The following is a 26,396-nucleotide window of genomic DNA, read 5'->3' on the forward strand; positions in this document are numbered from 1 at the left end:
ATCTTCCACATATACATTCCTAACATTCAAGAGTGAAAAGAGGGTTAAATAGTGAACAAAAGTTAAAGAGAATTCAGAACTATTCTTATAATTATTTTATCTCTCAAATAATTGTATACTTAAAACTCTTTGGATTCTTATGTAAAATATATGTACAAGATAACCTTACATACTCCGGAATATCTAGACCTGGAATTTGTTGGCACTTAGTTGTATCTCAAGCTGACTGATACCTGGAGAGTCACCCTTTCATTTTGTTGGGGAAGGATGCTCATGCCTTTGCTGTTGAGAACCCAGTGTGCTGCTCACACAGACTTTGTCCCTGCTACATCCAGCTTCTCTAGAGCTCCCGTCCCGGGTGCCATCTGAAAATTGTCACAGGTCATTTGACTCTTGGTTAGAATTGTGCTCAGACTTAAATAATGTAATGAAATTTGTTCAGAATGAGGAAACTGAGGCTTAAGTTAATTTGCTCAGAAACGATCACATGGTTAGTAAATGGCAGAGCAAGGACTTACCCAGATCTATGCTTTCAATTATATTTTACTGTCTCCCAGACCCCCAGAAGTTCTTAGCACAATTGCAGTGTGATAGTAAGAATACAATAAGTGACTAGAAGTAAACTGGGCACATACACTGCTTCCTTGAACTTTCCCTCCTGGAAGCCTCCCCAACCACCCCCTCCCATGTACAAACTCAAACACATGCCATTGCCTTAATCTTCCACTGCAGCTTGTGCTGACTTCAGTGATGGCATATGCCACTGTATTTTACCATATCACCATAGCTCTTTGAGAACAGGTTCCTTCTTATTTACCTCTGTATCCCTACCTGGCACATAGTAGTAGCTTTCAATGCGTGAAAGTGGAGGATTACTGTTAAAATTGTCTTAAACTGTTTTTCATTTTCTGTTACTGTTACTCCATACAATTAAAGCACAAATATATGACGGAAATGTGGGCGAGATTGTCACTTAACCATTTTTTAATGCTTACAGAATGAAGAGGAACAATTTATCTGTTGTAAATAAAGTTGTCCAGTCTTCACCAGCAGTGAAACAGCCAAAACTTGGGTTCTACTCTTCTCTCAACCAGACTCATGTGTACACTGTTCTGCTGGACTGGGGCAGTTTGCCTCACCATGTGGTGTTACGTGTTTTTCAGTATCTTCCTTTAATAGACCGGGCCCGTGCATCTTCTGTATGTAGGAGATGGAATGAGGTTTTTCATATTCCTGACCTTTGGAGAAAGTTTGAGTTTGAGCTGAACCAGTCAGCTACTTCATACTTAAACTCCACGCATCCTGATCTCATTCAGCAGATCATTAAAAAGCATGCTGCCCATCTCCAGTATGTCAGCTTTAAGGTAAGAAAAATAAGCATTAACTAGAAACAATGACTTACGTTTTGTTAACATTTTTGTATAGCTACATCTTTATATTGAAGCAGCCAATGAATTTTGCAGAATTTTTGTCCCAAACTATTTCTTACTTATCTGTTGTTATTTGCATTGATTCAGATGTAGAACTTGAGCTAGAGTTGAATAATTTAAACTTCCATTTCCTTCATGTGGCTGCCATTATTAAAATGAAGGAAATTGTACAAGATTTGGAACTATGAAGTGCTTAGAAGGTTCATTTGTCATCATCTCCACTTTTCGCTTTTCCTCTGAGACATCATGTATAGATAAAAAATACTAATTTATTTTATAGCTTGAAGGGATGAGTACAGTTTTGCAATTAAATTGTATTAAATAGTTAATTGCCAGTAACACTGTGATAAGTTCCATTCAGGAAATTAAGACTTTTAAATTGTCTTTGCAGGTTGATAGTAGTACTGAGTCAGCAGAAGCTGCCTGTGACATACTTTCTCAGCTGGTGAATTGTTCTGTCCAGACCTTGGGCTTGATTTCAACAGCCAAGCCAAGTTTTATGAATGTGTCAAAGGTAAAGATGCTAGGCTTTTCTGTGAGATATACTAGCATCCTTAAATATTGTCGAACTAGTCAAAAAGAATTCTTATCCTGAAAACAAACCATAACCCTCTTTGTATTCAAAGAATTATTTAAAGCAGTTTTCTGTTGGCTAGCACTTATTTTTGTCAAATAGCTTATGCATGGCTTCATTCTTTAAATATATTTTGTAATTTTAATAATTGTTTCACAGTAGATGTCATTACTATAAAATTTAAATGTTAGAATTTTCAAGTTCCAGTTTACTTGTTACTTTGAATGTAGCGTGTATGGGGCAAGCAATGGATGTCCTTCCTGTGATTTTATGGTCTCTCCTTAGGAAGTGGGACAACGTAGTATGTAACTAATGTACTGTCCTGGTTAAGATGTTGTTTGAGTCCTTATAGAAGAAATTCCAAAACAACAGTGGCTTAAAAGGCATAACTGAAGTTTATTCCTCTTAACACTGAAGAAATCCATAGATACCACAGTTTGTAGCTCTTATGAAGTTATTTAGAACCCAGGCTCTGTGCTCTCCAAGGTGTTTTCTTCCTTTTCATTGTCCAAGATGGCTTTGTGAGCTCTAGCCATCCTGTCCTTGTTCTAGACAGCTGGATGGAAGAAATGGGGGGAGAAGGGTATGCCCTCCCCTTTTCAAGCCATCAATATGACAAGACCTGCCCTAAGTCCCACATACTGCTTCTGTTTGTCTCATTGGTCAGCTTGGCTCTGTGGCCACACCAATTTCTGGGAGGTTTGGAGGGTCTTTTAGCTGGGTGGCAGTGTGCCCAGACAAAAATTGGAACCAGGTTACCAAAGAAGAAAGGATGGTAGATGGTTGTTAGGAAGCGGCCAGCAGTCTCTGCCACAGGAACTGTCTTCTCTTCATTCAGCTTCAACTTGATTGTCATTTCCTCAGAGAGGCCTTCCTTGACCACTTTTTCTAGAATAGTACCCTCTCCTCTAGTTACTCTCTGCTGTATTATAATGTTTTGTTTTCTTTATATCATTCGTCAGTACTTGAAATTATTTAACATGTTTATTCTCTTGTTCTCAGACCAAAAACATGAACTCCTTGAAGACAGGGATTCTGTCTTGTTTATTTACCATTATAAATTCAGAACTAGAGTAGTGCCCGATATACAGTAAGCACTAAACAGATTGTCAGTAAAACTGGCTAATGGAAACCTTCCTGTAGAAGAGCATGGAAGAATAGTAACATCTTCTTTCTCATAAACTGGGTCATGGCTGTCTATTAGCAAGCACTTCTGCTAGCCTGTTAATCTTTTCAAGAGATACACAGTAAAAATGGGTCAGTTGGGGATTCAAGTAATGTGAGTAATCAGATAAAAACTTACTGCTTCTAAACAGTTATTTTCTTGTTTACGAGCTAGGGAATCAGGTGAGCTTGGACTTCTTAGATTCTGAGCTCTCTCTTGTGTTGCACTGCCAGCTTCTAGGTTAGCGGGTGCAGTCACCAGGGTGAGGCACCACTGGTGAGCAGCCTTCCTTTCAAGCTCTGCGTCCATGGCAAAATGAGCACTGTGGCTTCTGGCAAAATTGTGGATCTCTCTGAGGGATTTTTTTCATTTGTAAACCGAGGGAAAATAATGTAAAAATAAAGCATTTTGCTAGTCATAAGAAGTCCTATACTAATATATTATTACTATAATGAAATATGTACTCTAGTGTTTAAGTGTGTCCTTCAGGACTAAAAGAGACCATTGAGAGTTGATTAAAGGGAAAATAAACCTTATATTTGTTTCTTAAGGAAACAGAATAATGTATTTCTACTTCTCTAATAAAGTTTGGACATCATAAAATTTAAATCAAGAGGTCTAGCCGTCCAATAAAAATCAGTTTACAATAAATATAAACCAGTGTCTTTTAATCAATGAATTAAGACGTAGAACCAATTTGGTCATTCTGATAGGGACAATAGAGCCTTGGATAGGCTCCAAATTAATTTTGAAAAAGAAAACATGAGCACGCCTGAATGTGGTTTCTATACTTTCTATTTGAGTGAAAAAAATGCTGAGTCTAGAAATTTGTGAAATTCTACCCATTTTGAGGTCAAACTGAAAATAAAGTTTAGTTTGTCTACCTTCCAAACATTAATAAAAGTTTTCAAAATGTATCTGTTTAGATAATTTGCTAGCAAAAAGCATGTCACTGAAAAATATGACATCATTTATTCATTTGTTCACTAACAGTAAGTGCTGACCTTTTACATGTGCCAGAGACTGTTTTAGGTGCTGGAAATGCAGGAGTGAATAAAACAGATAGGAATTCTATTTCTTCTAGGCCAGGGGGTTGAATAGGTCCAGACAGTGAAGTTTGAGGCTTTGTGGGTCATACAGTTCTGCTTCACCTCCAGTGCTGCAGTGCTTCTTACCACTAACATTGTAGTCATGAACAGCGCTGCGTGGCTGTGTTACAGTCACACTTTAATTATAGACACTGGAAGAATTTTACGTAATTTTCACATATCACAAAATGTTACTCTTTAAAAATTTTCTTCCAACCATTTGAAAATGTAAAAGCCATTCTTGACTCATGAGCCGTTCAGTAACAGACTGTGACTGGATTTGGCCAGTGGACCATAACTTGCCAACCTCTATTCAGGAAATAAATATAATTATGCCCTTTAAATATTGAAAAGAAATCCTTAAGATTGAAAATAATGGAAGACATGTTTATGAACTCTTTGAAACTTGTTCCTTTCTCACCATTGCATTTATCAGTTGTAAAAGTATAAAACTATACTTTTGTTAAAGAAGTGTCTTCTACTGGCTGATGGCTCTATGAAAAGCAGTAATAGGTTGATTGCTATTTTGCTACAGTATTATAAGCATATGTTGATATAAATAGTTTTAATGAATTACTTACTTGAAGCTGTAGATTTTTAAATAATGTTTTTATAATTTTTTTCTTAACTGCCATCCAAGTCTCATTTTGTGTCAGCGCTTACAGTTGTTTTTGTCAACTCAAAATCATTGTCGTCAGTCAAAATTGAAGACACACCAGTGGATAATCCTTCTTTGAAGATTCTCGTGGCCAATAATAGTGATACTCTAAGACACCTCAAAATGAGTAGCTGTCCTCATGTTTCATCTGATGGTAGGTTATGTTTTTTTAAGCTTGCATGATTTTTTTATCATAGTAGTAGTAATAATACAATTTCCTATTGAAAATTAAATGCTTATGAAACATAATTTATTAATCTTTTTTCAAAAGAAGCCTTAATGTACAAGCTAGATATAATTTAAATTGCTTCTCCTAAGAATATTTTAGTTATATTTATATTTTATTATATGTTTAATCATATATATCTTGGCATCCGTCTCCTCAGAAATCATTAGATGAATATTTTAGCAAGTAATGAAAAACTAATATCAAATTTAAATTTATAAAGTGTTACATCAGTATACGTGTTTTTTGTTCTTAAGAATTTTCTCCCATTTCCTGCAGGAATCCTTTGTGTAGCTGATCACTGTCAAGGCCTTAGAGAACTGGCGTTGAATTATTACATGCTAAGTGATGAACTCCTCCTGGCACTTTCAAGTGAGACCCACGTTAACCTGGAGCATCTTCGAATAGATGTTGTGAGTCAAAATCCTGGACAAATTGAATTTCATTCTATTAAAAAGCAAAGCTGGGATGCACTTACTAAACACTCCCCTGGAGTTAATGTTGTTATGTATTTCTTTTTATATGAAGAGGAATTGGAGACATTCTTCAGAGAAGAAACCCCTGTCACTCACCTTTATTTTGGTCGTTCAGTAAGCAAAGCAGTTCTGGGACAGATAGGTCTTAACTGTCCACGACTGATCGAGTTAGTGGTGTGTGCTAATGGTTTTCAGGCTCTTGATGATGAACTTATTTGTATTGCTGAACACTGTAAAAACTTAACAGCCTTGGGCCTCAGTGAATGTGAAGTTAGCTGCAGTGCATTCATTGAGTTTGTAAGACTTTGTGGGAGAAGGCTCACCCAGCTGTCTGTAATGGAGGAAGTTTTGATCCCTGATGGTGATCATAGCCTAGATGAAATCCACACTGAAATCTCCAAATGCCTGGGGAGAATGTGGTTCCCTGATGTCATGCCTCTGTGGTAACTGACTGTCAAAGATTTTAAACTTTTTTTCATCAGCAAGATTAGCTTCTCTCTGTCTATGCAAATGTAAATTTTAAGATGCGTTGCTGAAATGTTTGAGGTAAGATATTTTATCGTTTGCAGACTCTCTGGATTACAGCAGAAACAGTTGAAAAAGTATGAGAACTTTGAAAAACCAGAACTTGTAAATAGGGCAGAGACACTGCTTTGTTGATTAGATAGTTGATATGGTGAAAACTTCAGTTGATTTCTAGAGAAGTTCCTCAGCCTTCCTTGAAGTCATATTTTGGCTTGCTAAATAAATGTGTAATATTGAGCTTTAGATATCTTAAATTGTGTCATTTACAACTTTATATTGTTAATTGTTGCTGTTTCATCTTACATATTTTAAAAAATATTTAGTATTAGAACCTAAGAGTATAAACAAAATACAGATACAGAGGCAGGCTTAATTATATTCTATTTTTAGCACTATATGAGATCATATTATGATTCAATAAATAATTTCTAGTTTCCAGTGCACTTTGAATTCTACTATATTATATTATCTTAGGAGAAAATGGGCATTAGATTAAAATTAAATAATGCTAATTCATTTTATAAAGATAGTGTGATTACTAATTGGTTAAATACACTACTGAGATAAAAAGTAAATTTTTCATGGTGTGTTTGGGAGGGAATCAGCACTTACTTAATATACTCACTATGCATCTGAAACTATTCCAGATCCTTTGCAGAAGTGATCTTATAATTTAATTATTAACATGACTGAGACGCTTTCATGGCTGTGTATTGCCTTTAAAATAAATATATATCCTTAAAGTGATCCACAAGGCCCTGCCTGTCTGGCTTCTCCCTGCTTCTTTGCCCTCGCGTCCTCCCACCAAGCTGCCCTTTGCCCTTCTGCTCCCATTCTCTTTCAGTTCCTTAAGACTGCCACACATCCTCTAGTCCAAGGGCATTTGTACATACTCTTCTTTCTACTTTGACTGCTCCCTCAGCTCTTTCCTTCAGACGTCATTTGCTCAGGGAAACCTCCAGGACTCTCAGCATTCCCTGACTTCCTTTTGTGGCTCTGATCACTGTTGTAATTTGCTCCTTACTTACTTTTATGATTGTTGTCTGCTTCTGCCATTGTGCTGGAAGCTCCATCAGTGCAAGGTCAGTGTTGGGTTTTACTCACTGTTGGATCCCCAGTGTCCAACATAGTAGTTAGCACACAGTAGGCACTCAGTAAATTCTATGTAAGTACTTTCTTTTTCAAACTCGTTCCTCCAAGTCCTCCCCACAATATCTTAAATTTCTAAGAAATCAGTTGAACTTAAAAAAATAGAAATATGTTCATTATTTTCCAGTTTTGAATATTTTTATAGGAAAAAATTTTAGAACTCTTAACTATTAAGAAATTAAAATACATTGTGATTTGTAAGTGGTGATTTTTAACAATAGCACAGTTCGTATCCCTTTATTTAGAGACTGTCCTTGGGCATACACTCTCACCACGGTACCATGTTCTTTGTCACTGTGATTCTGGGAGAGCAGGCATCTCATTCACCTTTGTGTGGGACACTCTCAGAACAGTGTGTAGTACACTAGTGATTACTCAATAAATGCTGGGGTTGGGGGGGCCAATGTTACTTGTTAAAAAAATAAAGCCCATTTCTTAAAGATAGTTATTACTGTTGCAGATCATGTAGTTTATATCTTAAGGTTTCAGGAGAGTGCAGAAGCAGCATATAATAGGGAACTTAAAGTCTGTTTAGAACAACAGGACAAAATGGTGTAAGTGAGATAGAGGGGTCAGTCTGATTGGAGATCGGAGTAGTGGTGGAAATACTGCAGAGATACATCTCCGGTCTCACCTGGTGTTAAGTGTATATACCTCAATGGTAAGGTGATAGAATGCCAGTGGTGTTTGCACCAGAGAATAGCAAAGCAAAACAGAGAGGGGCCAGAGAAGGAGGTGAGGTCAAGAGGACGTTCCTCCCTGTAGCCCAGCAGCATTGAGATAATGAGTACCTGTGGCCTCTTCTCCATCAAATGAGAAGTTGCTGCTTCAAATAGCGGTCTTTGGTGTCCCAGTGGTTAAACCTAGTTACTAAGTGCTATAATGACTCTTAGAGCAAAACTCAGGGTAAAATCAGTCAACTCAATTAAATGGCCCTGGTTGGTCTGTCTTATTGTATTGAAAGCAAAGATTTTTAGGATAGCCAAAAGCAAGATGAGGAAATACAGAGTATTTTTGATACTTCATCTAATGAAAATGTCTCCATTACTTTGAAAGTCCATGAAAAGTACTGCTTATCTAACATTAGATAAATGAGTGAGTTCAATATTAGATGAATTTCAAGCTTTAGCCTTTAAAAAATATCTTAGTTCTGCAAGCAAACTTGTTCCAGTTAAAATTTCTTTTGCATGTTTTAGAGCGTTCTGGAGAAGTTAGGATAATTTTGTGGGCAGATTGTAAATGGGGAGAGCATGGGAGAAAGAGTTCTATTGTAGGTTGTACTGAAGAGACACAACAATAGGATTCTCAAATTTTTGTTTTTCGATCCTATGAGCCTGGCTTGCCTCATTTGTATTTTACTAAATATCGGGGAGATAAGCAGATTTTAAAGTTATGTGTATTGTTGCTAATATGGTCTAAGTATGATAAATGTCACAGAGATATACTATTTCTTCCCTCTCTGTGCCTGACCTCTTAAACTGGCCACTTATCTTGTTCTTTCATTAAATTACTTTCCTATAGAAAACTCAAAACATTTTCTAAACAAAAATTGATTTTGTTCACTTTATTAATTTATAGTCATTGAACCTAATATCTGACACCACAATTTTAAGTGTATATTATAATAACTTTCAGTAAGGAAAATTAAGTTACTCAGTGGTAACAGTTCTCTGTCATTTGAACCTTAACAATACTTTTTTTTTTTTAATGGAGGTACAGGGGTTTGAACCCAGGACCTTGTGCATGCTAAGCATGCACTCTACCACTGAGCTATATTCACCACTCTGAACCTTAGCAGTACTTTAAGCTGAATATTTTGACACTCAAACCTGAAGGAAAAGGAAATTAAAACAAACTAAAAAACCAAACCAAACCAAAACAAAACAAAACCTTTGATGTAGTGCACCAGAGGGCGCTGTATTCTAGTGCTTCCTAAGAAAGAAGTCCTTTAGTCTGAAGTTTGCATTTCCATTCAACAGATATGAGAATGATTGTCGAATCCTAGGCAGAAGGCAACGTACTTGCTCTACCTTGGGGAAGCTCTCCGTTCCAGGTAATGAGTCTGGTCTTTGAAACAATCACTTCAGAAGTTTGATTATTTAGGAGGCTAAACCTATATTTAATTGTTCAAACATTTTAGAACTCCTTTTAAAATTACCTTTAGAGTCTATGCTATTTCTTTTTTGTATGTTCTCAATGGGAGCACAGCCTTTGTCCTTTGAAAACAAACATATTTTTTGGAAACAACTTTAAGTTATTTGGCACTCAGGAGATGGATAAGGTAGATGATCAAACCAGACAGTGCTGGTTATAGTTTTCTTCCTTTTAACCAAAATGAAATTCTTAATTTGCTAGCCTTGTGGAAGCTTTTATAACACAGTAGAGAGTAGTATCTAACTAGATATAAGAAAGTACTAATTGTGTTGTATACACTCTAAACCGTCCAAGAGTCATCACTGACTCTTTCTTCTCCCTGGACACCCACCTGCAAGTCCTGTTGTCTCTGTAACATCTTATTCATAATAGTAAATACTCATGAAATCACCTCCCAACCATAAAATGATAGCATTGATAGTAACTTAAATTTTTCTATGTGGTCCTTCCCTATCTAGTCCTGAGATAACTAGGATTCATTATTTGCTTGATTTCCTTTTTTATATATTTTTATCACATAGATATGTGTTCCTAAAAATTATGTTTTGGCTTTAATTGTCTATAAAAAGAGTATCATGCTATATGGGATCTTTTGGTCTTCTTTTTTACTCAAAAGTATATGGCTGTGATTCATCTATTTTGTTATGTTTAGCTAAGTTTCACTCATTATAACTGTTATATAATATTCCATTCTGGAACTAAACCACAATTTGTCCATCTTACTATTGATAGGCATTTGAGTTGTTCCGGGTCTTGGTATGACAAAACAGTGATATCATGAACATTCATCTGAATATGTTCCCATCTATACATGCAGCCTTTTCTCTCCAGTGATAAAATTAAGTTGATCACATTTCGTCTAACATATTTATGATAGAAATAGAGTTATTCTGCTGGAGTTTTCTGCATTCTTCAAAGGATTTCAGAAAAAAATTCATGAAGAAAGTTTCCAGAGTGATGAATTCACCTTAAACATTTCTCATTGACTGATGAATATCTACAGAGTCATATTATTTTTGGTCCCTTGAACATTTGTGTGGTCTTATTTCCCCTAAGTACCTGTTGTCAACATAACCAGGGAAGAATAATAGGGATATACAATGATGCGTAAAAATAAGTGTCTGTGATATGCATATGGCTTGAAGAGGCTGACTGACTTGGTTCCATGAGATACTTCAGGTTAGGATCGACCTTTTTCTCTTTCTAGTACTCTCTGTAATTCAGTCTTACTGAAATGTAGAGTACTTCGTATTACCTGGGAGTGCTATCATTCATTACCTCGAAGATCTTACCACTTATGCAGAGTGTGGGAATGTGTGGCTATAAAGACCAGCAAATTCTGATTTATTCACATAAGCTTCTCACCATCCAAACAATTTGACAAACCTAAGGATATTGCTGGGATTTCTTAATGCCTTTAAAAAAAAGCCCCCAGTTTACTCAGTTAATATTTATCAAGTGTGTATGTGTGTCTAGCATTGTACAACACTCTATTTCTGTACAATAAAAACAGTTTCAGGCTTTTCCTTATTTTCAAGCAGAAAGCTAATTTTAGAAGTGTCAAAAATGAGCCTTGACCAGCTTGAATTCATGTGTTTATCTATCCTGTGTATTCAAGACTGAGAAATCTTTAAAAAAAAAAAAAAAAAAAAACCAGATCCCATTGTTTACAGAAAGATCAGAGAGCCCTGAGAAATTAGTTGACACTCAAAACATCAAAGTAGCAATGAGTAGAAATTAAAATCCTTTTTTCTTTCTTGCATTAATCATGTTTCTTTTTGAAAACAAATTACTTGAAAAGCAGGATATACACCCAGGTTTTAAGAAGATGGCTTTCTATTTAGAAGATCTGGTTATTTGTCTTCCATTTATAGGTACACAGTAGGATCACTCAAGTCACAGTTTTCAATATGTATGTGAGATTGTATGCCAGGATAAACTTTCTGCAAGGGCAGTAGAGTTCCCAGTTTTTCTCCCTTCTTGATAGAACCTTTATATTTAATTGGCTTAATGTAGAACATTCTAACACAGAAACCTGAAAGAAAAGAAGTAGAATTATTCATTATCTGGGTGTTAGTATCCTTGAATCAAAAATTTTAAAATAACAGAAATAAGAAAAAAAAAAGACAAAAAGAAAGGAATGTTGATTGAATTCAATGAGGGAATAGACAAAAATGACAAAATCATATCAGAAATGAAGGCTAAAATTATGAGATGCCTAAGAAAGAATAGACTCAAATGAAAAATTAATAAAGGCATTGAAAAATATCCGAAAAACACCAGGTAGCTGAGAAAACTGACCTAGAACAATGTCAACTCCAGGACATATTCTAATAAAACAATTAAACTTTAAAGACAAAGAAAACAGAAATTATAGGCACAAGAATACAAATCTGTCTACATACCAAAAGAAAACTTTTTAAAAACAAGGAAGACTCACCAAATAGAGAAATAGAGAATTAATATAATAGCATAATTATAAAATAATATAACAATGTTGGGACCATATATATGAGTTATATCTATTAAAAAGCCCGAAAGAGAAAGAAAAATACCATATGATTTCACTTATATGTGGAATCTAAAAAAGACAAACAAACTTATTTACAAAACAAAAAAAGACTCACAGACAGAAAACAAACTATGGTTACCGGGAGTAGAAAGGAATAAATTGGGAGTTCCAGATTTGCAGATATTAACTAATATGTATAAAATAGATAAACAACAAATTCATACTGTATAGAAAAGGAAATATTTTCAACATCTTCTAATAACCTTTAATGGAAAAGAATATGAAAATGAATATATGTATGTATATGCATGACTGGGACATTGTGCTGTATACCAGAAATTGATACAACATTGTAAACTGACTATATATACTTCAATAAGTATATATGTATATACCCAAAAAAAGAGATTTCCCAATTAGTTTGAGAAGCAAAACCCAATTCTGTGCTGTATACAGTGAAACAGTAATTGAAAAAGGCTAAACATTCTGGGCTGGAGAAAGATTTGCCTTGCAAATGTAAGGAAAAAAGAAAGCAAGGGTTATGATCCTTTTACCAGAGAGTGGAATTCAGGCCAAAAAAGCATTGAAACAAGATAGAAGAGAACAATTTATATTGCTAAATCCAATGAAGGTATAACAATTACAACTATACATGCGCTAAATACCACAGAAACCATCTATGTGAAGGAGAGCCTACAGGAGATACAAGGAGAAACAGATAGAAACCCACAAGTCTTCTATTACTTCAACACACTTCTATCAGCGAAAACAGGTCAAGTGGACAGAAAATGTAAGTAAGGCAAAGAATTGTCTTGAACTAATAGCACATGTGGCTAGTCAGCACTTGAAATGTAGCTAATCTGAATTAGATGTGCTTTAAGTATAAGATACACACTGGATTTTGAAGACAGTACCCCCAAAAGGTAAAATATTTATAGTTTTTATATTAATGGTATTTTGAAATAATAATATGGAGATATTAGGTTAAAATATGTTATTATAATGAATTTCACTGTTTCTTTTTACTTAATGTGAAAACTACTAGAAAATTTAAGATTATGTATGTGGCTTTTATTATACTTCTGTTGGACATCTATAGAAATCTAAGTAAAACCAATAAGGTGTGTCTTATGTACATATATTAAACAGAATATGTGCAAGACCTTTACATTGATACTAATGTAACTACTAATATAACAATGCAAGAAGACCTAAATAAATGGAAGATATAGCATGTTTATTGATTGGAGACATTGCTTTTAAGTATCAGTTCTTCTCCATTTGATCTATATAATCAATGCAAACCCAGTCAAAGTCCCAGCAGGATTTTTATTGGAGATTAACAAACTGATTCTACAATTTATATGGAAATGCAAATAAACTAAGAATTTCCAAGGCATTCAGAAAGGAGAGCAAAGCTGGGAGATTTATGCTGTTAGATATCAAGATGTATATTAAAGCTATGATAATTAAATCAGTGCAATATCTGTAGAAGATTAACAAACTGGCCAATGAAACACTGCATTTAAAAATAAGAATTTGTGTTCATTAAAAAAATTTTTTTAAGTGAAAAGGCAACCTATCAAATGGGAGAAGATACTTAACAATACATATGTCTGATAAAAGACTTGTATCCAAAATATACAAAAAACACCCATGTACCAATAAGAAAAAGACAGGCAAAAAATGCCAGGGTGAAATACATGAATAGACATTTTACAAAAGACAATACCCATGTTATCAATAAATATGAAAAGGGGCCCAGTTTCATTAACCATCAAGGAAATACAAATTAAGGTTAAATGAGATACTACTACGTACTCATCAGAATGGCTGAAATGAAAATAGTAGATAGATAACACCAAGTACTGTGTATGGAGCAACTGGGACTTTCATACACTCCTGGTAGGAGTGTAAATTGGTACTACTAGTTTGGGAAACTGTGTGGCAGTATTTGCTAAAATTGAGGATACCCATATACAAAGTAACCCAGTGATTCCACTCCTTCAGCATCCTGCCAATTGTGAGTATATTGATTCCATTTTTTCAACTGAAGTACAGTCAGTTACAATATATCCATTTCTGCTGTACAGCACATGTCCCAGTCATGCATATATGTACATATATTAATTTTCATATTCTTTCCCATTAAAGGTTATTAGAAGATGTTGAAAATAGTTCCCTGTGCTATAGAGAAGAAATTTGGTTTTTTAAAAATCTATATATAGTAACTAACATTTGCACATCTCAAACTCCCAAATTTATCCCTTCCACCCCCATCCCCCCAGTAATAATAAGATTATTGACTATGGCTGCGAGTCTGTTTCTGTTTTATAGATGAGTTCATTAGTGTCCTCTTTTTTTCTTTCTTTTTTTAGATTGGACATACAAGTGATATCATATAGTATTTCTCTTTCTGGTTTATTTCACTTAGAATGACAATCTCTAGGTCCATCCATGTTGCTGCAAATGGCATTATTTTATTCTTTTTTATGGCTGAGTAGTAGTCCATTGTATCTACATATGACAACTTTTTTTATCCAGTCATCTGTCTGTGGACATTTAGGTTGTTCCCATGTCTTGGCTCTTGTAAATAGTGCTGCTATGAACATTGGGGTGCATGTATCTTTTCAAATTAGAGTTCCCTCCAGATATATGCCCAGGAGTGGGATTACTGGATCATATGGTAAATCTATTTTTAGTTTTTTGAGGAATCTCCATACTGTTTTCCGAAGTGGCTGCACCAAACTGCATTCCCACCAACAGTATAAGAAGGTTCCCTTTTCTCAACAGCCTCTCCAGGATTTACAATTTGTGGACTTTTGAATGATGGCCATTCTGACTGGTGTGAGGTGATACCTCATTGTAGTTTTGATTTGCATTTCTCTGATAATTAGCAATGTTGAGCATTTTTTCATGTGCCTGTTGGCCATTTGAATGTCTTCATTGGAGAATTACTTGTTTAGGTCTCCTGCCCAATTTTGGATTGGGTTGTTTGGTTTTTTGTTATTATACTGTATGTGCTGTTTGTATATTCTGGAACTGGGGAGATTACTTCAGGGTAGATGTGTGGATGCACTAGGTCCACTGTAAGATGGACCCTAGTAAAAAAAAAACCACCATTGATCACCTGACCCTAGAAGCCCCTAGTCTGGTTGGACCACAGTGGCCTTTTGGGTCTTGAGGAATTAGTGGCAGTTTTGAGCAAGTGTCCAATAATCTCTAAAAAGCCTATTTCCTCTTCCCCATTGTACAGTCATCCTGTTAGATGGCTGCAGATCCCTTTGGGGATGGCTGGAAGTATACATTTTGGCTGTATGACAGATCCCTTCCTCAAAAGGACTCAGCATTCCTTTCGTTCAAGAGGCCCTGGGCCTGTGAACTGGCTCAAGTCTGGGAATTGGCTGATGGGGGCGGGGGGAAAGTTTTGAGAACTAATATTGTGATGATTGAAGTCAGAATTCTGTTTGTCAGGACTAGAGTGTTTCTATTTATACAAATCAAAGAAGGCTTTCATTGGCTGCCCATCTCTTCATTTCTGGGTCACCATCATGAACTACGCAATACCCCAGGTCTCTGTGCTTCTGGTGAATCTGATTACTGCTTCAGCTCTGCTCCCTGTTCAGTAACCATGTTCAGTAACCTTGGCCTTGGCTACTAAGTGAACTCCATTTAATGGCAGCAGTTTCTCTTATGGTTTCAGGCCTAGAGAGGATAACCACCAGATAGTTCCTCAAGGACATGTTTCTCACAGCCTTGGTGGGGGGGTGTCTTCCAGCCCCACTCCCCACAGGAATGCATGTTTATATTCATGAAAAGACTTGTACAAGAAAGTTCACAGGAGCATTTCTGTAATCGCCTTTACTGCCAAATGTCCCTTTAGAGAAGAATGATTACATAAATGAAGATACGTGCAGACTGTGGGATACAGTATATTGATAAGGGTGAAGGCACTAAAACTACATGCAAAAACACGGGTGAGTCTCTTTATGTGGAGTAAAAGTCTCTTATGTGGAGTAAAAGAAGCCCCACCCAAAAGACTGCGTGCTGTTTAATTCTATTTGTATGATTTTTCAAAAACAGGCAAAACTACTATATGGTGGGATGGTGATCGCTCTTCCTGGGAATAATGACTAAAAAGTAACACAAGGGGTCTCTGGGCTGCACCTGATGTTCTTTTTCTTGGTCTAGGGTAACCAGAATGTTGTCACTTTATGACAATTCAGGGAGCCGTTCCTCCGTTCACTTTGCTCTGTGTGTTTTACCTCAATAGAACAAAACAGACAACAAGCCCAGTGCCTGGAGTCTAGGAGACCCAACTTTACCTAGAACATAGAGCGTTTGAAAATACTTCACATCAACTGAGGTAGAAATGCCAGCATTTTCGAATTGTGTGGGTTTTGGTAAATGAAAGTATTTATTATAGTTAATATCGCTGAGAGTGATTTCACTCACAGATTGTTAAGCCACATGGGCCACAGAAAGAAAGCCGTTCAGTCAACTATAGTTAGATGGGGAGTGTATGCATACAGAAGATGGTTTCAGGGAAAGTGTGGAACATCTTTGAAAATGCATTGTCTGTTTTAGTTTGGTACCTTTGTCCTTTATGTTCTAGGTTTTGTCATTTTGAAGGAAGAATGAAACTTCTATGCATAGGATATGCATTACATAAATAAGCATCAGTTATTTCCAGTATGTGTCCCAGGTACATACAGCACCTCTTACCTCTTCCAGAGATCCGAACACCATTATTGATGGCATTTTTGTTTTTAAAAGGTTTCTCCTGGCCCACAATCATTCCGGTGAAAGGTGCATACACAGTAGATCCATCTGAGCACAAGACATCCACACCCTGGTGAAGCCTATGATTTCTAGGAAGTAAATAAGAACGAACAGACTGAGGGACTGCCCTGGGAACCTTATTGCCCAGGAACAAGGTGTTAGCCCACTGTTCCCAGACTAGGGTATCAAAAATTGAAGCTGCTGGAACATGTTGGGATGTCCCAGGTTTCCTCACTCTGTTTAGCCAATTTTACCCTCCCTCCTTGCAAGTAGTAATAACCATGTTGTAAAACTTAAAGCATTTAAGATAGTATTTGGTACACAGGAAGCCTTTAAAAACTATTAGCCATTATTATTATACGGCATTTGGAGGAAATGAGGCAATCCATGTAAGTAAATTTTGTAGCTACCTGAACCTTGACCCCTTCAAGACCACTTAGAAAAGAGTTGTCTTTTTATGGGAACCTATTATAAAAGAATCATATGTTACCCTAGTCTTACTTTTCTCTCAGTGATCCAGAAGTCTCTATAAACATCATTTACTGTGTATAGCATTTTAATATGGTGAGTAATACCTTTTGTGTTTATTAAAGTGTGTGGAGCACAAACACAAAATGATCCCAGATGGTGAGGTTTCTTGAGATTGTCTCTAACAGTCCTCACTGTTGATACCTATGCATTGCAGCCTCTTCTCCCTTCTATTAAGCTACTGGAAAATCAGATTCACTGAAATTGTTAGAATTATGTGTAAAGCAACATTGAGCAGTTTCCAAGTGAAGAGCCAGTAAGTTATTGTAAAGTCAAGTGCATAAACTTTAGGGTGTGAACTAATTGAGCCTTATTTTGATAATTCAGAGGCCATTTTCCCATATGTTCCATCTCTTTGCCCTATTCTGTGTATTTGAGGTTGCTTTGTATGTAGTATCTATATGAGTGTTGAGTTCTGCTGTGGTTAGGATGGAGATCAGTGATGTACTTGGACACATGGCTATTTCATCAGAAAGTGGCTCTCCCAAGGTGTTACTGTGCATTATTGAAAATTCACAAGAGTGTCCCCCATTGCCTGGAAGAAATTACCTGTTGAAGGCCAGCCTCTGGTGTTCAGTTCCCATCCCAGAGCCTGGGTCAGTAACACTACGGTTTGATGGGAACAGGATCCAAAAGCCTGACTCCCTGTCCAGCCTTCACCACCTCCAACTGTATTCGGCAGGTCCCTTAACCCTTTGGTGCCCCAGTTCAAGTTCCTCATTTATGAAGTGGAATGGTAATGTTTTTCACCTTGGAAGGACCAGGTAAGATGAGTCAACATGTGAAAATGTTGAGAGGGAACAGTTTGCTCCCCTCTCTCTTTTCCTTATTCAGTGCTCTGTTCCCAGTTCAGAGCCCAGAGTTGGAGCAGTGCTCTTGAAAGTTGCTCCAAACAAAGAAATGTAAGTGGTTTCATCTCCGAATTTTCCTGCTGTCAGAAGGGAGATGTTTAGGGCAAGGGTGCTAATAAGCAAAGAAGTTAGGAGCCAAAAGAGTTTATGGTTGTTTGTGAAACCCCGTTACCTTTGAGCAGTGTACTGGCCACAGCCATGGCTGTCACACATCCTGATCTCATTGGAAGACTTGCCAGCACATATAGTAGCCCATGGTCCAGCCAGTGCTAAAAAGGAGAAACGTGAGAAGCAGATTTCCTGACCATGTACCTCCAATCTCCATTATCCTTGTGTCTCCCAGTGGATTTAGAAATTGTTTTCACTATACTTTTTCTCTAATTTTCTCTAGTTTATGGGGTAGACTTCCTTTAACTCCTGATTCAGATATGAAATTGACTTTTTCCCTGGCCATAGAAATCTGTTTTCTGACATACAAAATATTTGTAAATGTGTTTACTTATAAGCATTAACCTTCACTGTTGTAGTTTGTTTCAGATTGTCTACTAATAAATGGTATAGATTGTGCTTTTCAAATTTTCTTTGCTCATGGCTTGGCATGGGGACCACTGCGTTTAGGTTAAACAAAATAATCAAATAGCTTATCTTAAACAAGTAAGTCTAGAGGTTTTAAAGTAACTTTGAAATGCTCTTTATTGCTAGTCCTGATAATCAAATTCAAGAAAATGTTTGAATTAAAGGAGAAACAAACTCTGAACTGGTTTATTTAACACTAAATAAATCTCTTTCATATTTGCAAACATGGAAGAGGAGATTCTTAGAAATAAGAACATATCAAACCAGTTTAGCCTAGAATGGAGTGAGAAGAGAAGGCGGGGAAGGGAGTAAAACAATTATGTGAAAAACTATGAAGCTGTGAAATGTGGAGGAAGGGGCTGGCTCTCAATGTATTTTGTGCAACCTTTGTTTTCAGTACAACTTCTCTGTAATATCTTAAGTACTTAACAAATGTTCAATTGAATTCAGTTTTCCAGGTTTCCAATTGTTAACATTCACAGAGAGACGCGTTAGCAGACTCATCCTTCCACTTCAGAACAGACTAACAAAAACAAAAGCAAAAGCAAGAATCTGCTAATTCAGTTGTTGATTTCATTTGAGGATGTTTTGTTATTCTTTAATATATGTGCTATGACGAGAAGCTACAGAATATGGCCAGTAAGCTTATTCTTTAATATACTTATAAAAGATGGATTTCAAAAGTCTTATACCTTGGAGCCAAGCTTCAAGTCACTTTGACAACTAATAGTTCTTGGAAAGTGAGGCATGTATTAGACAATTTCTTAATTTATTCATTTTTCTCTCCTGCTATGACCGTTAAGGGAGTGTTCCCCTTGTTCTAATCCGCACCAGCCTCTGTATCAGGAATTTTCTAAATCAGATTCTTACACAAACTTTTTACTTTCTAATTTTGTTACAATTAAGTCCTAGACTAAAATGGACTTTTCTTAAAGTCCTCCCGTCCCACTCTTGTTTCTCTCATTAGAGAAACAGAACATTCCTGTGCAAATCTTGAGAGCAACCCTTCCCCCCGTGTGCCCTTCCTGTTCCATTTTTTGGTAACCAAATATACAACTTTCTGTTGTGATTGTGATACTAATGACTATCAGATCTATCCTTGAAGTCAGTTCTTAAGAAATAGCCAAGATTCTAAAATTGTAACTTTGACTTACCAGGAGAAATCAGAACAGCCAGAAGGAGGACTTCTGTGGAAAACATTTGGCTTTGGTCGCCCTTTGGATGTTTCTTCCTCTGATAATTAGGGTTGCCCCCACACTCTCTTGAGAGATCACGTTTGACTCAGTATCTTCTAGCTACTTAGCCTTAGAATTCTGCATCTCTCATTAATTTCGTGTGAGACACAAAAAAATAGGAGATTGTAGGAAGTCAGATTCTAATATTCCATGGATAGCTGTTTGGTTCCCATGTAGGTCCTATGTAAAAGCTTTTGATCTGAGGAAGCTAACTTTATTGGAAATGCTGACTAAATATTAACAGAAAGTGATAAGGCTAGGTGAAGAGTGACTGTCTCCTGGGGGAAGAATATCCATGTGAAAAATTGAACATTTACTACTATCTGCTAGTAGATCTATCTTTCACTTCCTGGGTAGGACATATTTCAAAAAAGACCATTAATAATGTATGACCCTCTGTAACATATTCTTTAGTATATTCCTTGGATTTTTTTGGATTATCAGCTCAGTTATGTTTCATCTGTATAATATTTGCAAATAATTTTTACTATTTTGATAAAATTATATTTCTTTCCTTTAAATATGTGCTTTTAAATATTTGCTTATTTATAATAATCTAAAATTAACAGCATCCAAAATACCCATAAGTAGAGGAAAAGATGAATTATCATATAGTCATACATGGGGTATAACAATATAATTTAATCCATCAAAATGTAATATCAAACACATTCATACAAAATGTGTAAATGCTTAGATTTGTGAAACTGTGTGTGGCAAAATATCACAAGCAATAAGGTGATATTACTAAATTCAAATATGCTTTTTCCTTCATGGGATATCTAAGAACAAAAGTTGTGAGGAATTAACATATGGAACTGGGCTAATGTTTGTAAGTATAGTACCAAGTACTTACTGCACAGTGCAGCGTATGTGTCAGGCCTCCGCTCGGTGCTTATCTTATTTCATTTTCACTAGAGCCAGGGATGGAGGAGGTCTGTGTCTCCCAGGAATGGGCCTACCTTTGTATCCTCCCTCCAGTGCAGTCATCACTGGGGAGCAGCCAGAGAGAGATATGGTCTTTGGTGCAGGTGAGGTGATGGATTTCAAAGCACAGAGGAGCTGGAGACCTTGGTAAATTACCCTCCCTAGACAGGACCCTGGGAGCAGTGTTTTCATGGCCAACTGTCACATGTCGCAGTAATTTTCAGAGCAGTTTTAAAAGTAGAGATTTTATTGTTCATTTTCAAATACAACTTTGATGATGTTCCTCCCAGCCCTGTTTTGCAGATAATGTTCCTGAAGATAGAAAGTTTGGGATTTGGAAATCCCAAGGAAATGAGAATTAGACCTTAATATTCTGATTCCACAATTTATATTTTACTCCTGCATCATATTGCTTGTTCAAAGGAGCAGCGGTCCTTACTCAGAATTTTTACTTTCCAGCTGAATATCCTGAGAGCCCTAGCTCATGAATTGCATAGTGAGAACCTCTAAAAGCTGAAATTGGAATGAAAACATTAACAATAGCAGTAGTGGCCGCCCACACTTACTGAGGGCTTCCTGTTTGCTAAGTACTCTTCTGGCACTTTCTATGGATCATTTGATTTACTCTTCATGAAGGTACTATTGTAGGCACTATTATAATTCCCATCTTCCAGAGGAGAAAACAAAGGCACATCTTGATTAGGTAAATTCACCCAAGATCACATGGGAAGTAGCAGATCTGGAATTCAAATCTATGGGGAAGTAAGTAAGTTCTGCTGTGTTAGAATCATCCAAAGAGGTTCTCTTTTAGACAACTGATATTTATCTAAGACATTGGTTCTCAACCAGGAGGATTTTGTCCCCCTGGAACATTCGGCACTGTCTGGAGACATTTTTGCTTGTCCCGTCTACAGGGGTGCTGTTGGAACATAGTGGATTAAGGCCAGCAGCTCTGCTAAACCTCTTACCAGACACAGAACAGACCCCACAACAAAGAATTATCTGGCCTAAAATGTCAGTCGTGCCAAGGTTGAGAAACTCTAATCTAAGGTATGCCCAATATTTTGTTTATAACTCAAATGAAGGACATGTTTAATTACAGTTGCCTAGTTGATTACTGACAGGTTTAAGAATATTACAATGGGCATTAGCATATTAAATTACTTGCACCATAATCCTTACATTAGAAAATCACCAGATTTCAATATTATTGAATATAATAATTAAACTCCATTGTGTTTAAGGAAATAGTAGGGGAATTAAAGCAACTATAAGCTATCTAACTGAACATTTGTTCTGAACAAGGGTGGGCAAATGTCCATTTTGAAGTGGGATCCCAGGGCCAGAAGCCAGAGTCACTGTTTTCTGTGTATAATCAGTGATTGTAAGGAATGTTCAGTTGGTTGCTGCATGTTAGAGATCTTTTGATTAGAAACACTGATCTGTTAATAGACAAGTCTGAAGGAGACCTGTATCTTCTCTGAGCTCTACTTCACGAAGAAACACATGTGGAAGTACAGATACTTGTTGGGCTACTGTAACTAATGGGTATTTAATTTTTACAAGACATAGCAAACAGCATTGTAAATTGACCTCATGTTTCTTTCCCACCCCTCATCCCCCAACCCATGCCTCGTGCATTGATCATTCTATTTTTCTTAGCACTTTTACCAAGGGTAGAGGGGCCCAGGATGAGGAAGTATTTAAAACTGGCTCTAGTTGAAATTTGATGGCAGTGGTGATAAAACTATTTTTCCTATATTGAAATTAACTAAAAGTTACTTTCAACACATGATTCTCATCTCTTGTTAGAAAAGCTTGATATAAAATAAGAGCTCACCCAATTGCAAGGGTCAGATCTGCAACTCCCACGCTGTCTCTGCTTCTCTGTAACTCTGTCTTCTGCTTCCAGTGAGGTGGATAGTGACTTCATGCCAAAATAGCCAAGTGAGAAGATAGGCCAAATTGCAGGAGTTTATGAACAAGTTGATTTTGATATGTTAATATTTTGTGTTTGTCTTAGTCTGTTCAGGCAGCTGTAGAGATCGCAATAGATGAGGTGACTCATAAGTCACAGAAATTTATGTCTTACAGTTCTGGAGTCTGAACGTCCAAGATCAGGGCGCCAGCACGGCTGGTTCTGGTCAGGGTCCTCTTCCAGGTTGCAGGCTGCTGACTTCCCACTCTGTCCTCACATGGCTAAAGTGGGTGGTGAAGCTCTCTCTGTCTCTTTTTTAAGGGCGCTAATTCCATTCGCAGGGGCTCCACCCTCATGACCTAAGCACTTCCCAAAGGTCCCACCTCTTAATACTCTTACATTGGCATTGGGATTTCAACTTACAATTTTGGGGAGACACATTTAGACCATAACAATATTGAACGATTAATATTTAATCTTAACCTGAAAACAACGGAGAGAAACTATTTGATAGAGATGGCCAACTTATAAATTTGCAGATGACCTCCCAGCATAGGGTCCTATTCTCCTCCAGATTAAAAATACAGAGTTTGTGGGAGAAAAGTTTTAGAGATATAAGACAGTGGAATGGATTAGCTAGAAGAAAAGGTTGGGGAAACCCTGCCCACACACACTCCTATATATTGTGTTGAATGCAGTATTTGGCATCATTGCATGTGTGCCGCTAACTATGCTCAGCTTTCACCAAGTCTAGAAACCTGTTCAAAATTAGTGAAATTATCACCACCGTTGATGTGCTGCAAGTATAAATGGATGTCCTCAATACAAGGGACGTAAAATAAAGAAAAATTAGACTCAATACTGGGATGAAGAAAAAGCTTCTGCCACCAAACCTCAGCACAAAGCCTTGACAATTGTTCATGGAATTGAATGGTACCAAACCATACCCACATCACTATGGAAATAGCTACTTTCTATTCTACTTTAATAGAGATTGACAAACTCCCAAAACTTAGACTATGTTAGGATGAGAAGGACCAGGGAATTCCTACTAATTTTTGGTGGTGTCAGTTGCTCCTAACCATTAACACAGCACGGGGCAGCTGTTCCTGAAAGTCAATAATTGGCAGTGTTTTCCAGTTCAAATCAGACAGACTGTTTCTTTCGTTTGGTGAGGGCAGTGGGCTAATGAAGCTGGTGTCGTAGAAGATCTCTGTGTGGGTCAGGTAGCCTTGTGTCCTTGACCTGGGACAGAGCCCTTGGCCATGGCCCAGCATCTCACAGATGGCCGGGTTTGCCCACTACGGGGCTGAACTAGAGCACAGGAAGGACTCAGAACTATTCTTGCTGATGGACATATAGCTCTGCCTTCTCATCTTCTAGTAAGTGGAATTGGATGTAAGCCTCAGTCCGCTTTCAGTGTCCTGTGGCTGGGATAGGTAACGGAAGCCCTGAGACGATCTCATCATAAGAATGACATGTTTGTGGGCAGACTCTGGTGGCCTGTAGGTCATGTTTATATGTGAGATGTGCACTTCAAAAATACTGATGTCCAAGTACTGATTCTGAGACCCTTGCTCTGTTGTAGATAATTTTTTTTTTTAACAGAGGTACCGGGAATTGAACCTGGGACCTCCTGCATACTAAGCATGCACTCTACCAGTGAGCTATACCCTCCCGCTAGATAAATGTTACAGGTGTTTAAACCTCTGGTGTGAGTATGTAGGCTTCTTTCCTTGCCCAGTGTCTCTCCTATTCTCTTACTTCTCTCTGATAATCTATTAGCCAAAGAAAGCCCTTGATTTTCTTCTTTTAAGGCTCTCCTTAAAGCCTTTTGAGATATTATATCCTTCTATTAATAATATCTCTATGGATTTTTAAGAAGTGGCTATATATATTGCTCTGATTTTATAAGTAATGCATTCTTATTACAAAAATTACCCTAAAATTTTCCCAAGAGTATAAAATATAAGTTCCCCACTAACATTTAGGCTTATGCTTCTCTTTATTTTTATCTAGTTGCTCTTATTGGAAACATACCCGTGTTTTATCAAATAGGCACTATTTTCAACTGAGCGTAGCACTAAAAGTGCAAGACCAAGCATTTCAATAGAACACTAAATAATGAAAGTTAAATTGTTGGGTATGTCTGGGTGTTTTCACTTGGGTAAAATTTACATGAAACCTTTTTGGTTCTCTTTAGCTGTAGGAAGAATGGCTGAGAGGGCATGGAAATCATTTCTTCAGTGTCTTTGATCTTTGCTTTGATCTTCAGTTTGAAGGCCTTTGTGAAAGGGGTGAGGCCAATGTGCTTTACCAAAGGTTGTTGGCCTGGGTGCCCTGACTGAATACACTGGCGCCCTCCCTCCCTCCCTCCTCCTCCGGTGTTTCACTGGAACGGACCTACTTAGAAACAGCAGGCTGTAATAAGCCACTGGTTTATTAACCAAATGCACAGAGAAACCTGAAAAACTGCATCCAGAATCACTCTGCTGAGGTCCGCCTCGTCCTGATTAGACTGAAGAAGGCAGTAAATACTCACATTGTGGCTAGCGGGAGCCTTAGCTTAATGATGAGGCCTCACTTGGCATCTTACAGCTGTGACTTTAAAAAGCTAAGTAAACACTGAAATCATATTTCCTACCTGTCCCAACCCCCCTACACACACACACACACACACACACACACACACAATCTGTGATGACACAGAAAGAAGGGAAAGAATTACAAGTATGAGATAGTCACCACTGCTTTGGGAGGTGAAATAAGCAAGGGGGTAGGATTTGATTACAAAAATAATTTTAATATAGAGAAGTGTCTCTAAATTTTCTAGTGTATGAAGTAGTTGACTTATCCTAGAAGATAGGAACCTAAAGAAGCCTTTTCTAATCAACTATTTCCTTTTTCATTGATGAAATAATGGAGGGGACAGATTATGTTCCTTACAGTTGAGTCAGTATTAGGTTTGATTTGCCTTTAATTAAGTTGTAAACTAGTGAAGGTGAAAAACTTTGGTGAAATGTGGATACATAATGCAACTTTATTACCTGAGTGATGCAGTACTTCAGGGTTCGAGGGATGTGGCCAGGAGGTTTTCTGGCTAGAAGCCCCTGAGGGAGCATATGCTAAGTCAGGTTAGCAAATATGCAGTACATATACCATTATGTTCCTGCCTGTATGCAAGGTAGACATTATTAGTCAAGCATGCTGTTCTGTCAGACTACACTCAGGCATGTCCTCACGATCTTGCTCATCACAGCCTTTCCCAACTTTTAATTATTAAAGTTAGCATATATATTAAAATCTACTTGTCATCTTTGATTGAGGTGAATTTACCTTAATCCAGAGTCTGGCCCTTAGCTTTTTCAGTGCCTAAGACTCAGATTCAGGGAGAGTGATTCAAGTTCATCAAGTTACAGGGAGCCTAATAAATGTACAGAGATAGATAGGTAGAGAGACAGATAGACAGATAGGTGACTTTTTAAATTATTTTTATTGAAGTACAATCAGTTTACAATGTTGTGTCAATTTCTGATATACAGAACAATGCTTCAGTCATACATGAACATACATATATTCATTTTCATATTCTTTTTCAACATGTTAGAACAAGATATTGAAT

The 26,396-nt window shown here is 37.0% G+C and overlaps 2 protein-coding genes across 4 annotated transcripts in view; one reads left to right on the forward strand and one right to left on the reverse strand.

The window, feature by feature from the left end:
• Window positions 1-6,375, forward strand: part of LOC105082144 (F-box/LRR-repeat protein 21) — a 33,788-nt gene extending 27,413 nt beyond the window's left edge. For all 3 annotated transcript variants that reach the window (XM_010971649.3, XM_074360714.1, XM_074360715.1), the window contains exons 2-5: window positions 998-1,364; window positions 1,822-1,944; window positions 4,898-5,069; window positions 5,421-6,375. In XM_010971649.3, coding sequence (XP_010969951.1) covers window positions 999-1,364; window positions 1,822-1,944; window positions 4,898-5,069; window positions 5,421-6,064 — 1,305 coding nt within the window. In that variant the 5' untranslated portion in view covers window position 998 and the 3' untranslated portion in view covers window positions 6,065-6,375. The remainder of the gene's footprint in view (window positions 1-997; window positions 1,365-1,821; window positions 1,945-4,897; window positions 5,070-5,420) is intronic.
• Window positions 6,376-11,176: 4,801 nt separating this feature from the next.
• Window positions 11,177-20,130, reverse strand: LECT2 (leukocyte cell derived chemotaxin 2). Its single transcript, XM_010971650.3, has 4 exons — window positions 19,849-20,130; window positions 18,291-18,387; window positions 16,683-16,828; window positions 11,177-11,480 (listed from the first exon to the last, which is right to left on the reverse strand). Exons 1-4 carry the CDS (start codon window positions 19,892-19,894, stop codon window positions 11,314-11,316), a joined length of 456 nt encoding a protein of 151 aa, XP_010969952.1. The 5' UTR covers window positions 19,895-20,130; the 3' UTR covers window positions 11,177-11,313.
• Window positions 20,131-26,396: the final 6,266 nt, after the last annotated feature.

This window comes from Camelus bactrianus, chromosome 3 (genome assembly GCF_048773025.1).
Source record: "Camelus bactrianus isolate YW-2024 breed Bactrian camel chromosome 3, ASM4877302v1, whole genome shotgun sequence".
NCBI classification, from domain to species: Eukaryota; Metazoa; Chordata; class Mammalia; order Artiodactyla; family Camelidae; genus Camelus; species Camelus bactrianus.

Excerpts from the sequence above, each read along its gene's own strand:
- LECT2 (XM_010971650.3), bottom strand. The coding sequence starts at position 19,894 with ATGTTTTCCACAGAAGTCCTCCTTCTGGCTGTTCTGATTTCTCCTG. Across the intron at positions 16,829-18,290 it reads GGCCAGTACACTGCTCAAAG|AAATCATAGGCTTCACCAGG; the intron begins GTAACGGGGTTT and ends TTTACTTCCTAG. Across the intron at positions 11,481-16,682 it reads TGTTCGGATCTCTGGAAGAG|GTTTCTGTGTTAGAATGTTC; the intron begins GTAAGAGGTGCT and ends CTTTTCTTTCAG.